Source organism: Scyliorhinus torazame, chromosome 10 (assembly GCF_047496885.1).
Source record: "Scyliorhinus torazame isolate Kashiwa2021f chromosome 10, sScyTor2.1, whole genome shotgun sequence".
Lineage (NCBI taxonomy): Eukaryota > Metazoa > Chordata > Chondrichthyes > Carcharhiniformes > Scyliorhinidae > Scyliorhinus > Scyliorhinus torazame.
In genome coordinates, this window is record NC_092716.1 from 257603377 (window position 1) to 257619389 (window position 16013).

The 16013-nt window shown below is 50.4% G+C and overlaps 1 protein-coding gene across 1 annotated transcript in view; it reads right to left on the bottom strand.

Annotated features, from left to right (window-relative positions):
- Positions 1–16013, bottom strand: part of dhcr7 (7-dehydrocholesterol reductase) — an 82987-nt gene that overhangs the window by 43344 nt on the left and 23630 nt on the right. Inside the window, exon 3 of the mRNA XM_072466722.1 lies at positions 2877–3099. Coding sequence (XP_072322823.1) covers positions 2877–3099 — 223 coding nt within the window. The remainder of the gene's footprint in view (positions 1–2876; positions 3100–16013) is intronic.

Sequence of the window (16013 nt, forward strand, 5' to 3'; positions counted from 1 at the left end):
TATGTGACGGACCCAGTGGGGGGGATGACAGAGGTCATGCAGATATTGAGGGAGTTCGGAGATTTCTCGGGATATAGGCTTAACATGGGAAAGAGTGAACTTTTCGTGATACACCCTGGGGACCAGAGTAGAGGGATAGATGGCCTGCCTTTAAGGAGAGTGGGAAGAAACTTTTGATACCTGGGGATTCAGATAGCCAGGAGCTGGGGAACCTTGCACAGACTTAATCTGACACGACTGGTAGAACAAATGGAAGAGGACTTCAAAGAGGTGGGACATGCAGCCGCTGTCACTGGCGGGCAGAGTGCAGGCAATTAAGATGATGGTCCTCCCGAGGTTCCTATTTGTGTTCCAATGTCTCCCTACACTGATCACTAAGGCCTTTTAAAAAAAATAGACAGGAGCATCACGAGCTTCGTGTGGGCAGGGAAGGTTCCGAGGGTAAGGAGGGGGTTCTTACAACGTAGTAGAGACAGAGGGGGACTGGCACTGCTGAATTTGGGCGACTACTACTGGGCCGCCAATGTGGCGATGATTCGTAAATGGATGATAGAGGGAGAGGGAGCGGCGTGGAAAAGACTTGAGATGAAGTCCTGTAAAGGGACGAGTCTAGAAGCGCTGGTGACGGCGCCACTACCGCTCTCACCAAGAAAATTTACCACGTACCCAGTGGTGGCGGTAACATTAAGTATCTGGGGGCAATGGAGGCGACAGAGAGGTGTGCTGGGAGCCTTGGTGGGGTCCCCAATTAGGAACAACCATAGGTTTGCCCCAGGGAGGCTGGATGGAGGATTCCAGAGCTGGCACCAGTTGGGAATTAGCAGAGTGGGAGATTTATTTATAGACGGGACGTTTGCGAGCTTGGGAGCGCTGGAGGAAAAGTATAAGCTGCCCCGGGGAAATTTCTTTAGGTATATGCAGGTGAGGGCGTTCACAAGACAACAGGTGAGGGAATTTCCGTTGCTCCCGACACAGGGGATCCAGGATAGAATGCTTTCGGGGGTGTGGGTTGGGGAGGGCAAGGTGTCAGAGATATACCGGGAGATGAGAGAAGAGGGGGAGGAGCTGGTGGGCGAACTGAAAGGAAAATGGGAAGAAGAGCTCGGGGAGGAGATTGAGGAGGGTTTGTGGGCTGATGCCCTAAGCAGGGTAAATTCCTCTTCCTCGTGTGCCAGGCTTAGCCTGATTCAATTTAAGGTGCTACATAGAGCACACATAACGGGAGCAAGGTTGAGCAGGTTCTTTGGAGTGGAGGACAAGTGTGGGAGGTGCGGCGGAAGCCCGGCAAACCACACACATATGTTTTGGTTGTGCCTGGCACTGGAGGGGAGTGACGGGAGTGATCTCGAAGGTGGTGAAGGTCCGGGTCAAACCAGGCTGGGGGTTAGCTTTATTTGGAGTTGCGGATGAGCCGGGAGTGCAGGAGGCGAAAGAGGCCGATGTCGTGGCCTTTGCGTCCCTAGTAGCCCGGCGTAGGATTTTACTCATGTGGAAGGAAGCAAAACCCCCCGGACTGGAGGCCTGGATAAACGATATGGCGGGGTTCATAAAACTGGAGCAGATTAAGTTTGCACTGAGAGGATCGGCTCAAGGGTTCACCAGACGGTGGCAACCGTTCCTCGACTACCTAGCGGAACGTTAGAGGGAAGATAGATGACCAGCAGCAGCAACCCAGGGGGGAGGGGGGGGGGGAGGGAGGGGGGGGGGGGTAAGATGTTTGGGTTCTGGGAGGGGGGGGGGGGAGTTTCTTTTTATGTTATTTGGTTAGTTTACCATGTTAGTTAGTTACTCAATGTTAGATTGTAGTTATCATGTTACTTGTACTTTTAAATTTTCTTTTGTTTGATGTGTAAGGGGAAAAAACTGTGATTGAAAAACTTTAATAAAATATTTTTTTAAAAAAATAGAACCACAACGCTACTGGAGCCTTATTTTATAGATTTTCTTTGTTATTAAAGTAAAGATTTATGTAATGACACGATATCCTGGCAGAAATCCTACTGCAGGATGTTTACAGGCACCTTATTGGACGTGTTTTTGTACAATCAGTGCTTCGAGTGCCCATTTTACTCCTCTCCACCCCTTCATTCCTTCAAAGTTTTGGTTTTACAGAGGCTGCCTTGTAATTAAACATTCCTCAAGTTAACTTTAAAAAAAAAGAACCCAATTATTTTTTCCAATTCAGAGGCAATTTAGCGTGGCCAATTCACCTACCCTGCACATCTTTGGGTTGTGGGAGTGAAACTTGCAAACTCCACACGGTCAGTGACCCAGGACCGGGAATCAAACCCAGGTCCTCAGCGCCATAAGGTGCCTCAAGTCTAACCATACACAAACATAAAGATCTGTCTCTTACCCCACCCACAAGCGATTCATTCTCCACTGAACAATACAGCTCAACTTGGTTAGGGCATCAAAATGAAATTAATGTGCTCGATTTTCTGTCCACTGATCATCATTGGGCAGAAATCCATAAGACATAGGAGCACAATTCGGCCACTCGGCCCATCGAGTCTGCTCCGCCATTCAATCATGGCGGATATGTTTCCCATTCCCATTCTCCTGCCTTCTTCCCATAATCCCTGATCCCCTTATTAATCAAGAACCTATCTATCTCTGTCTTAAAGACACTCAGTGATTTGGCCTCCGCAGCCTTCTGCGGCAAAGAGTTCCACAGATTCACCACCCTCTGGCTGAAGAAATTCCTTCTCATCTCAGTTTTAAAGGATCGTCCCTTCAGTCCGAGGCTGCGCCCTGGGGACACTGAAAAGGAGTACATTTTTGGCATATATCTGTGGAATTGTTTATGTAGTCTGTACCACCAGTCTGGGACAGAATGGGCAACCCACAAAAAGAATCGACAAACAGAAACGTACCTGGAAACAGACCCAGGTGGTGTAGATTTTAGCAGCTGTCCAGCTAAAGGATGGGGCTCGACTCCAGATGTCATTGACACTCAACTTTCCAGAGTATAAATCAAGGAGAGGACCAGACAGGGCACATTGGTACTGGTCACAGGACATCACAAAATAGAATACAATTAATGGAGCACAGAGAAGGAGGAAGATAACTGATGCCAGCGAAAACCAATCCACCTCCCTGAAAAAACAAGCACAGGCAGCTGTTAGAATTGTCTTCAAGTCGAATGGTAATTTGAGAATCATCGTACAACAGCAAAAAATGGAACTAAACAATGTATGAAATTAAGAAAACTTCAAAATGTGAATACATGAGACACTCCGGATTTTGGAATTTTCTGGATTATATGATGTCACTTTCTCCATGGCAAGGCCTTGGCCAATCAGAGTCAACTTGCCAACCAACGAGCACCCTTTTATCCTGTTGTGTAATTTGTTGTGATCGTTTGTAATTTGGCATTCTTGTGTTTGTCCTGATGAGTGCAAAATGAAAAGCTTCAACAGTCTCTCTTTTCACCAACACTGAAGATTATAGAACGACTTCAGAATATCTGCTCACAAATGCATGAACTGGAAAACAACATAGGTACAAATATCTACTTGAAGCATAAAACAGTGATACAGATTGATTTGCTTATTCCAATACTGTGGTCGTGATTTAATGGCTGCGTTGCGCTTTAGCGGGACCGCAATGAGGCTGTTAAAACGCGGGAGAGGCCAAAATCGCTAACCACGCCAGGCACCGATCAGTTTGTGATCTAACCGGCCTGCTCCTGTTGGTGAGATCAGGATCCCACTGTAACGTGGTGAGAAACCAATAATTGGGAGACGGTGGGCCAGGGCATGGAACAGTGTTGGGCAGGGGGCTGTGCCAGGTGTTGGGGGAAGTTCCGGTGCCAACTCACCTGTGTGGCGGGTGGTCATTGATCTTGTTACAGCACTGGGTGCCGGTCCTCCTGGTCAGACTCCCTAAGCTGCCGGCCACCGCCACTTCCTCCCAGGTGGCACTGTGACTGATCCTCTGAGTGACAAGGAATCCAGTCTGGCCACAACAGCATCCAATAAACTGCCCAGGTCGACATCCGCAAATAGTGGGGCTGATCTTCTCAAGGCATGGCTGCCAGCCGAGTGGGCTTGGCTGTGCAGGATCGGTTTAAGTGTTGCTCTCCCTTGTTAACGGGGGCTGGCGAGCGCAGTCCCGGCGAATGAGCCGGAGAGACCAGCAATTGTAGCGTGAAGCCCATGGGGCCCCGTTAAGTGGGCCAATAATGTTTTGTAGTGGTGTAAGCCTCACTGGGCCGAATGTCCTGTTCCCAAAGTACCGTAAAGTGATGCCACAGGTTGCATGGGACTGCTCAAAAAAATCCTAGTGTTTTTAAAAATAAATTTATAGAGTGCCCAATTCATTTTTTCCAATTAAGGGCCAATTTAGCCAATCCACCTACCCTGCACATCTTTTGGGTTGTGAGGGTGAAACCCACGCAGACATGGGGAGAATGTGCAAACTCCACACGGTCAGTGACCCAGAGCCGGGATCAAACCTGGGTCCTTGGCACCGTGAGACAGCAGTGCTAACCACTTTGCCACCATGCTACCTATTCTAGTGTTTCTTAACAATAGATTTCCGGACTGGACGTCTGGACGATAGTGTATTATATAAATCAGTCACCTTCTGGGATATGTTGGTGTTGAGCACGGTAGCATTGTGGATAGCACAATCGCTTCACAGCTCCAGGGTCCCAGGTTCGATTCCGGCTTGGGTCACTGTCTGTGCGGAGTCTCCACGTTCTCCCAGTGTGTGCGTGGGTTTCCTCCGGGTGCTCCGGTTTCCTCCCACAGTCCAAAGATGTGCAGGTTAGGTGGATTGGCCATGATCAATTGCCCTTAGTGTCCAAAATTGCCCTTAGTGTTGGGTGGGGTTACTGGGTTATGGGGATAGGGTGGAGGTGTTGACCTTGGGTAGGGTGCTCTTTCCAAGAGCCGGTGCAGACTCGATGGGCTGAATGGCCTCCTTCTGCACTGTAAATTCTATGATACAACTCCAACTCTGAATTTCCTGCCCCTAATGCAAGGATATAGAGGTCAAGGGCTGCACGGTGGCACAGTGGTTAGCACTGCGGCTTCACGGCGCCGTGGTCCCAGGTTCGATCCCAGCTCTGGGTCACTGTCCGTGTGGAATTTGCACATTCCCCCAGTGTTTGCTTGGGTTTCGCCCCCAAAAATATGCAGGGTAGGTGGATTGGCCAAGCTAAATTGCCCCTTAATTGGAAAAAATGAATTGGGTACTCTAAATTTTAAAACAACGATATAGAGGTCAATGATAAAAGCCCTGCTATTATCCGATCTAAGGTCAACTAACACAACCCAGACTGGCGATTGTATCTGCTGTCTTCCAGTAATGTACAGCTCAGATAATCATTGATTAACGAAGTATGTTTACGGCTGGGGCTCTCTCTCCTGATACTTAATTCTCTGTTACGTATCTTTACTTCCACAATGATAAGGTTTTCTGTTGACTAACAAACCAAATATGTGAATTGTTTAGCAAACAGACCAGCAAAATGCCGTGCATGTTTTATGCTCCGAGCCCTTTTATGCTCGGGCATGATGAATAGGTGGTGGGAGGGGAAAGCATCAGTACTGAGGGACAGGTTGGGGTATAGCCGAATTAAGAGTTCTATATGCTAATGCTGAGTGTAAGGAGTAAACCAGATGAACTGCAGGCGCAAATGCAAACTAAAGATGATGTAGTGACTGTCATGATATTCAAACACACACATCATGATAGACACACCAACAGACAAATCAGCACACACAACACGTCAACCAATCATAGACAAGGACGGAGACAGTATAAGAGAAGAAACACAACACCTGGTGGCCAGTAGATCTGGAGACCAGGACAAGGACAGGACCTGATTAACATCACACACAGGGAGTCACCACGTGCAGAGTATCAAGACAGAACTGTAAATAACAAGTTGAAATAAAACAGCGTTGTACCAAATACAACCGTGTTGGTTCATCTGTACATCAGAACACCCAACACTACATGGTACAGGAGTGGATCGATACCTGCCGGCAAACCTGCCATCCTGAGATATGGACATCACCAACAAACCGCAGCCGTTGCAAGTCGCTGGGAACCTTGGCACCAATTGGAAGCTTTTCAAGCAGCGATTGAAACTGTACATGAACTGTACATGCGAGCCAACGAGAAACAGAGTGCCTCGGACGAAACAAAGACTGCGATGCTCCTCACCACCGCAGGTCAGCACACCATCGATGTATTCAACTCACTGGTGTTCGCGGAAGGCGAGAACCAATCCAAGTATGACACGGTCCTCCTCAAGCTAGACCAGCACTTTAACGTTGAAGTGAATGAAAGTTTTGAAAGGTATATCTTTCAGCAACGCCTGCAAGGTAAGGATGAGCTCTTTCAACCCTTTCTGACGCACCTCCGCATACTCGCGCAGTCCTGCGGTTACGGCAACACCTCAGAGTCCATGATCCGGGACCAGATTGTTTTTGGCGTTGCCTCCAGTGGCCTACGCCAGCAGCTTCTTAAAATTAAAGGCCTGACCTTAGCGTCTGCGGTGGAAGCGTGTGTCCTCCATGAAAATGCAACCAGCCGTTTTGCCCAATTTCAGGTGACCGAATCGGCACGGAGGGGGTCCCTAGCCGTCGAATCGGCGAGCCAGGCCGCCCACGAGGCCGAACGCATCCAGGCAATTGATTATCTCCCAGCCCGCGGCCCGGACGAGGGCGGCCGTTTCCCGCGCTATTCACGGTCTCCCGCGCTTGTGCACGCCAAAACCAACGGCAACATCGAGGGACGCACTGCGCAGGCGCGCCCGACGCAAGACCGAACTGCGCATGCGCAGTGGCGTAACGAACGCCGTGACGTCATGACGTGCGGCAACTGTGGAGCTGTACATTTAAAAGGGCAATGTCCTGCTAAAAACCGACAATGCCTACGATGTGGCAAGGTGGGCCACTACGCTGCCTACTGTCGAGCGGTTCAACCGATGGATCCTACACATCTCCGACAACCTCGCAGACACGTCAGGACCGTCCAGCCCGTACATCAGGACATCCAGCCAAATAGCACAGATGACCAAGGTGCCTTCCGGGTTTCAGTCATTGATGTGAACAGGGTCAACACCATCAATCCGGCGATGAATGGAGTGCCATGAAGGTCAAACCACCTATCCAGCCATCCCGGTGCAAGATGGTTGACTATAACGGGAACGTCATCCCGGCCATGGGACCTTGCCAGCTCCAGGCGACACACAAAACGCACACGGCCACACTCCCCTTTGAAATTGTTGCCTCATAAAAAGATTCCTTGCTGGGCGCACAGGCATGGAAGGCTCTTCACCTTGTACAGCGAATTATGTCTCTCTCTCCAGACGACACATCCGACTTCCTGAATGCGGACTTCAACGCAAATCTCCAATCCCTCCTTGCTCACAACCAGGAGGTATTTGAAGGCATGGGGACACTGCCATACACATACAAAATTCGCCTCAAACCGGACGCCATCCCGGTCGTTCACGCACCTCGCAGGGTTCCTGCGCCACTTAAAGACCGCCTCAAGTTGCAGCTACAGGATCTCCAGGACCAAGGGGTCCTATCCAGGGTCACGGAGCCCACGCCATGGGTCAGCTCCATGGTGTGTGTCAAGAAGCCCTCTGGCGAGCTCCGCATCTGTATAGACCCCAAAGACCTAAATAATAACATTATGCGGGAACACTATCCCATACCTAAAAGAGAGGAAATCACTAGTGAGATGGCCCAAGCCAAAATATTCACCAAACTGGATGCTTCTAAAGGATTTTGGCAGATCCAACTGGACCCGTCCAGCCGAAAGCTATGTACTTTTAACACCCCTTTCGGCAGATTCTGCTACAACCGGATGCCATTTGGCATCATTTCGGCATCCGAGGTCTTCCACAGAATAATGGAGCAGATGATGGAAGGCATCGAAGGGGTACGCGTATATGTGGACGATATCATCATCTGGTCCACCACTCCGCAGGAGCACATACATCGTCTCCAACGCGTTTTCGCCCGCATACGAAACAATGGCCTGCGCCTCAACCGCGCCAAGTGTGCCTTTGGCCAGACCGAATTGAAGTTCCTGGGGGACCACATCTCCCGATCAGGGGTCCGTCCCGATGCGGACAAGGTAAGCGCCATCACAGCCATGCCGCGGCCGGCCGACAAGAAAGCTGTACTACGATTCATGGTCAACTTCCTCGGGAAATTCATTCCCAACCTTGCTTCCCACACAACGGCTCTGCGCCATCTCATAAAGAAGTCTACAGAGTTCCAGTGGCAACATACACACCAGCTGGAATGGGAGAAGCTCAAACACAAACTTGCCACAGCACCAGTGTTGGCGTTCTTCGACACGTCTCGTCCCACCAAAATCTCAACTGATGCCAGCCAATCTGGTATTGGAGCAGTGCTCCTGCAGAAAGATAACACGTCGTCATGGGCCCAGGTTGCCTATGCATCACGGGCCATGACCCCTATGGAACAGCGCTACGCGCAAATTGAAAAAGAACGCCTGGGCTTGCTAACTGGTTTGGACAAGTTCCACGATTATGTATATGGTCTTCCATGATTCACGGTCGAAACTGACCACCGCCCCCTGGTCAACATAATAAACAAGGACCTGAATGACATGACCCCTCGCCTCCAGCGCATCTTACTTAAACTCAGGAGGTATGATTTCCAACTGATCTACACTCCAGGGAAGGACCTCATCGTGGCGGATACCCTATCCCGAGCAGTGAGTACACCACCACATGCGGAGGGGTTTGTATGTCAAGTTGAGGCACACGTGGCTTTGATAGCGGCAAATCTGCCGGCTAACGACTCCAGTCTGGCCCACATACGCGCAGAGACAGCGGCCGACCCCCTTCTACAGCGAGTGATGCGCCACATGACGGAAGGTTGGCTCAAAGGGCAGTGCCCGCAGTTCTATAATGTGCAAGATGACCTAACCACCATTGATGGGATCCTTCTGAAGCTAGACAGGATCGTCATTCCGCACAGTATGCGCCAGATGATTCTCAATCAAATACACGAAGGCCACTTGGGAGTCGGGGGAGGGCCCGAGAGGCGGTATATTGGCCGGGCATTAATGACGATCTCAATGGTACTCAATTGCACAACCTGCCAGAGGTTTCAGCCGGCGCAACCTCCTGAGATGCTTCTGCCCCATGAGCTGGTGACGTCCCCCTGGGCGAAGGTGGGAGTCGACCTATTTCACGCGCTTGGCATGGACTATGTTATCATCATAGACTACTTCTCCAATTACCCAGAAGTCATACTCCTACACGATCTGACGTCGTCTGCAGTCATCAGGGCCTGCATGGACACCTTTGCTCGCCACGGCATTCCGATGACTGTCATGTCGGACAATGGGCCCTGTTTCGCCAGCCGTGAATGGTCGTCCTTTGCCGCATCATATGGTTTCACACACGTAACATCCAGCCCTCTACATCCACAGTCAAATGGAAAGGCGGAGAAGGGCGTTCACATTGCCAAGCGGCTCCTCTGCAAGGCTGCTGCTGCCGGATCGGACTTTCACCTCGCCCTGCTGGCCTATCGATCGGCCCCGCTAGCTACGGGTCTCTCACCAGCACAGCTACTGATGGGTCGCACCCTCAGGACAACTGTGCCTTCCATCCTGATACCAACAACGGACCATGCTAAGGTACTGCACAAGATGCAACTGCAGCGTGATCGCCAGAAGAGTCTGTACGATACAAGGGCGACTGATCTTCCCCCTCTGTCCTCCGGTGATAAAGTCCGCATTCATCTGCCAAATGGTGGCTGGTCAGCACCTGCCGATGTTCTCTGACGTGTGGCTCCCCGCTCGTTCCTGGTACGCATGCCGGATGGATCAGTGCGTCGCCGCAATCAGCGAGCCCTTCGCCGCCTTCCACGCTCGCAACCGAACAGTGCACACACGCCGGGCCTTCCCCTGGTTCCCGAGGATGACTTTGTGGAGCTGCCACAGATCATGCCCCTTCCATCGCCACCCGTGGCCAGGCTCGCACCTCAGCCGGTGGTTCTCGACCCACCCTTGAGGCGGTCAACCCGAATTCGTCGCATACCTACTAGATTGGACTTATGAGACTGTTCACACGTTAAAGTTGAAACACTATTGTATTGTAACATGTTACTGTTTTATCATTCCAGATATTGTTTGACCGGACCACACTTCAAAGTTTTTCGTCTTCCTGTTTTGTTACTGTACAACCTCGTTAGCATGACACACCCGACATCGCCCCATGTATATAGTTACGCCACATGCACCTGCTGTAAATATCACGCACACACACTTTTAGATGCACTCACGACACACCACGTAGGCACATAATTTTGTAAAAAAAGGGGGGGGATGTCATGATATTCAAACACACACATCATGATAGACACACCAACAGACAAATCAGCACACACAACACCACAACCAATCATAGACAAGGACGGAGACAGTATAAGAGAAGAAACACGACACCTGGTGGCCAGTAGATCTGGAGACCAGGACAAGACAGGACCTGATTAACATCACACACAGGGAGTCACCACGTGCAGAGTATCAAGACAGAACTGTAAATAACAAGTTGAAATAAAACAGCGTTGTACCAAATACAACCGTGTTGGTTCATCTGTACATCAGAACACCCAACACTACAGTGACTCTTATGGAAACAAGGCTGCAGGCTGATCGGGACTGGGGGCTAGATATGTCTGATTATAAAGTTTCCAGGAGGGACAGGGAAGACGGCAGAGGGGGTGGAGTAGCCTCACTGATTAGAAATACTATTACCTGGGGACCCTGCCACCGACAATGTCGGAAGCGACAATTTCTTTGTTCCTAAAGCGGGACAAGGACCCACTGCAATGTGGATCGTACAGGCCGATCTCCCTCCTCAATGTGGATGCAAAGTTGCTGGCAAAAGTGCTGGCCACGAGGATCGAGGACTGTGTCCCGGGGGTAATCCACGAGGACCAGACGGGATTTGTAAAGGGCAGGCAACTAAACACCAATGTGCGGCGGCTCTTAAACGTGATAATGATGCCATCGGAGGAGGGAGAGGCGGAGATAGTGGCAGCTATGGACGCGGAGAAGATCTTTGACCGAGTAGAGTGGGAGTACCTCTGGGAGGTGCTGCGTAGGTTTGGGTTCGGGGTAGGGTTTATCAATTGGGTTAAGCTCCTTTACAGAGCCCCGATGGCGAGTGTAGTGACGAACCGGCGGAGGGCGGAGTACTTTCAACTGTACCGAGGGACGAGGCAGGGGTGCCCCCTGTCCCCACTGTTGTTCGCATTGGCGATCGAACCATTGGCCATGTCATTGAGGGAGTCTAATAAATGGAGGGGGTGGTCCGAGGGGGAGAAGAGCATCGGGTGTCGCTATATGCGGATGACCTGTTGCTGTACGTGGCAGATCCAATGGAGGGGATGGTGGAGGTCATGCAGACTCTAAGGGAGTTTGGGGAGTTTTCGGGCTATAAGCTCAATGTAGGGAAGAGTGAGCTCTTTGTATTACAGGCAGGGGAGCTCTTCCGGGGCAGGTGTGACCTGTATAAGAAGGACGGGTTGCATCTAAACCGGAGAGGCATTAATATCCTGGCCGCGAGGTTTGCTAGTGTCACACGGGAGGGTTTAAACTAGTATGGCAGGGGGGTGGGCACGGGAGCAATAGGTCAGAAGGTGAGAGCATTGAGGGAGAACTAGGGAATAGGGACAGTGTGGCTCTGAGGCAGAGCAGACGGGGAGAAGTTGCTGAACACAGCGGGTCTGGTGGCCTGAAGTGCATATGTTTTAATGCAAGGAGCATTACGGGTAAGGCAGATGAACTTAGAGCTTGGATTACTACTTGGAACTATGATGTTGTTGCCATTACAGAGACCTGGTTGAGGGAAGGGCAGGATTGGCAGCTAAACGTTCCAGGATTTAGATGTTTCAGGCGGGATAGAGGGGGATGTAAAAGGGGAGGTGGAGTTGCGCTACTTGTTCGGGAGAATATCACAGCTATACTGCGAGAGGACACCTCAGAGGGCAGTGAGGCTATATGGGTAGAGATCAGGAATAAGAAGGGTGCAGTCACAATGTTGGGGGTATACTACAGGCCTCCCAACAGCCAGCGGGAGATAGAGGAGCAGATAGGTAGACAGATTTTGGAAAAGAGTAAAAACAACAGGGTTGTGGTGATGGGAGACTTCAACTTCCCCAATATTGACTGGGACTCACTTAGTGCCAGGGGCTTAGACGGGGCGGAGTTTGTAAGGAGCATCCAGGAGGGCTTCTTAAAACAATATGTAAACAGTCCAACTAGGGAAGGGGCGGTACTGGACCTGGTATTGGGGAATGAGCCCGGCCAGGTGGTAGATGTTTCAGTAGGGGAGCATTTCGGTAACAGTGACCACAATTCAGTAAGTTTTAAAGTACTGGTGGACAAGGATAAGAGTGGTCCGAGGATGAATGTGCTAAATTGGGGGAAGGCTAATTATAACAATATTAGGCGGGAACTGAAGAACATAGATTGGGGGCGGATGTTTGAGGGCAAATCAACATCTGACATGAGGGAGGCTTTCAAGTGTCAGTTGAAAGGAATACAGGACCGGCATATTCCTGTGAGGAAGAAAGATAAATACGGCAATTTTCGGGAACCTTGGATGACGAGTGATATTGTAGGCCTCGTCAAAAAGAAAAAAGAGGCATTTGTCAGGGCTAAGAGGCTGGGAACAGACGAAGCCTGTGTGGCATATAAGGAAAGTAGGAAGGAACTCAAGCAAGGAGTCAGGAGGGCTAGAAGGGGTCACGAAAAGTCATTAGCAAATAGGGTTAAGGAAAATCCCAAGGCTTTTTACACGTACATAAAAAGCAAGAGGGTAGCCAGGGAAAGGGTTGGCCCACTGAAGGATAGGCAAGGGAATCTATGCGTGGAGCCAGAGGAAATGGGCGAGGTACTAAATGAATACTTTGCATCAGTATTCACCAAAGAGAAGGAATTGGTAGATGTTGAGTCTGGAGAAGGGGGTGTAGATAGCCTGGGTCACATTGTGATCCAAAAAGACGAGGTGTTGGGTGTCTTAAAAAATATTAAGGTAGATAAGTCCCCAGGGCCTGATGGGATCTACCCCAGAATACTGAAGGAGGCTGGAGAGGAAATTGCTGAGGCCTTGACAGAAATCTTTGGATCCTCGCTGTCTTCAGGGGATGTCCCGGAGGACTGGAGAATAGCCAATGTTGTTCCTCTGTTTAAGAAGGGTAGCAAGGATAATCCCGGGAACTACAGGCCGGTGAGCCTTACTTCAGTGGTAGGGAAATTACTGGAGAGAATTCTTAGAGACATGATCTACTCCCATTTGGATGCAAATGGACGTATTAGTGAGAGGCAGCACGGTTTTGTGAAGGGGAGGTCGTGTCTCACTAACTTGATAGAGTTTTTCGAGGAGGTCACTAAGATGATTGATGCAGGTAGGGCAGTAGATGTTGTCTATATGGACTTCAGTAAGGCCTTTGACAAGGTCCCTCATGGTAGACTAGTACAAAAGGTGAAGTCACACGGGATCAGGGGTGAACTGGCAAGGTGGATACAGAACTGGCTAGGCCATAGAAGGCAGAGGGTAGCAATGGAGGGATGCTTTTCTAATTGGAGGGCTGTGACCAGTGGTGTTCCACAGGGATCAGTGCTGGGACCTTTGCTCTTTGTAGTATATATAAATGATTTGGAGGAAAATGTAACTGGTCTGATTAGTAAGTTTGCAGATGACACAAAGGTTGGTGGAATTGCGGATAGCGATGAGGACTGTCTGAGGATACAGCAGGATTTAGATTGTCTGGAGACTTGGACGGAGAGATGGCAGATGGAGTTTAATCCGGACAAATGTGAGGTAATGCATTTTGGAAGGTCTAATGCAGGTAGGGAATATACAGTGAATGGTTGAACCCTCAAGAGTATTGAAAGTCAAAGAGATCTAGGAGTACAGGTCCACAGGTCATTGAAAGGGGCAACACAGGTGGAGAAGGTAGTCAAGAAGGCATACGGCATGCTTGCCTTCATTGGCCGGGGCACTGAGTATAAGAATTGGCAAGTCATGTTGCAGCTGTACAGAACCTTAGTTAGGCCACACTTGGAGTATAGTGTTCAATTCTGGTCGCCACACTACCAGAAGGATGTGGAGGCTTTAGAGAGGGTGCAGAAGAGATTTACCAGAATGTTGCCTGGTATGGAGGGCATAAGCTATGAGGAGCGATTGAATAAACTCGGTTTGTTTTCACTGGAACGAAGGAGGTTGAGGGGCGACCTGATAGAGGTATACAAAATTATGAGGGGCATAGACAGAGTGGATAGTCAGAGGCTTTTCCCCAGGGTAGAGGGGTCAATTACTAGGGGGCATAGGTTTAAGTTGAGAGGGGCAAGGTTTAGAGTAGCTGTACGAGGCAAGTTTTTTACGCAGAGGGTAGTGGGTACCTGGAACTCGCTACCGGAGGTGGTAGTGGAAGCAGGGACGATAGGGACATTTAAGGGGCATCTTGACAAATATATGAATAGGATGGGAATAGAAGGATACGGACCCAGGAAGTGTAGAAGATTGTAGTTTAGTCGGGCAGTATGGTCGGCACGGGCTTGGAGGGCCGAAGGGCCTGTTCCTGTGCTGTACATTTCTTTGTTCTTTGTTCTTTGGGACCAAGAAAGAGGGATAGGGGACCTACCGCTGAGGAGGGCGGGGGGGAGCTTTCGGTATCTGGGGATCCAGATAGCCAGGAGTTGGGCGACCCTACATAAACTGAATCTGATGAGGTTGGTGGAGCAAATGGAGGAGGATTTCAAAAGATGGGACATGTTACCGCTCTCGCTGGCAGGTAGAGTGCAGTTGGTCAAAATGGTGGTCCTTCCGAGGTTTCTGTTTGTGTTTCAGTGCCTTCCCATCGTGATCACTAAGGCCTTTTTTAAGAGAATAGGCAGGAGTATTATGGGGTTTGTGTGGGCGAATAAGACCCCGAGAGTAAGGAGAGGGTTCCTGGAACGCAGTAGGGACCGAGGAGGGTTGGCGCTGCCAAACCTGGGGAGCTACTACTGGGCAGCAAATGTGGCGATGATCCGCAAGTGGGTTATGGAGCGAGAGGGGGCGGCATGGAAGAGGATGGAGATGGCGTCCTGTAAAGGAACGAGCCTGGGGGCGTTGGTGACGGCACCGCTGCCGCTCTCGCCGACAAAGTATACCACGGGCCCTGTGGTGGCGGCAACGCTAAGGATCTGGGGCCAGTGGAGACGGCACCGGGGTGCAATGGGAGCATCGGTGTGGTCCCCGATCAGGGGTAACCACCGGTTTGTCCCGGGGAAGATGGACGGGGGGTTCCAGAGCTGGCATTGGGCGGGGATTGGAAGAATGGGGGACCTGTTCATCGACGGGACATTTGCGAGCCTAGAGGCACTGGAGGAGAAGTTTGAGTTACCCCCGGGAAATGCCTTTAGATATATGCAGGTGAGGGCTTTTGTGAGGCGACAGGTGAAGGAATTCCCGTTGCTCCCGGCACAAGAAGTTCAAGATAGGGTGATCTCGGGTGTATGGGTCGGGGAGGGCAAGGTGTCGGAAATACACCAGGAGTTGAAAGAAGAGGGGGAAGCGCTGGTAGAAGAGTTGAAGGATAAACGGGAGGAGGAGCTGGGGGAGGAGATCGAGGAAGGTCTGTGGGGTTCTGGAGAGGAGTGGCGGGAGCAATATCTCAGGTGGTGAAAGTCCGGGTCAAGCCAAGCTGGGGGCTAGCAATATTTGGAGTAGTGGACGAACCGGGAGTGCAGGAGGCGAAAGAGGCTGGCATTCTGGCCTTTGCGTCCCCAGTAGCCCGGCGAAGGATCTTGCTAATGTGGAAGGAGGCGAAGCCCCCCCATGTCGTCTTTAAAATCTTTCCTACTTCAAGACTGTGAAGAAAACAACTTTACAGCTGTGTTTCGATAAAACTAACTTCGTCTTTATTGACCAAAGTCTGCATGCAGTATGGCTACAGTTTGGAGAGAGAGAGAGCTGTTAAGCAAACCTGCTCATTCTTTCTCAAGCT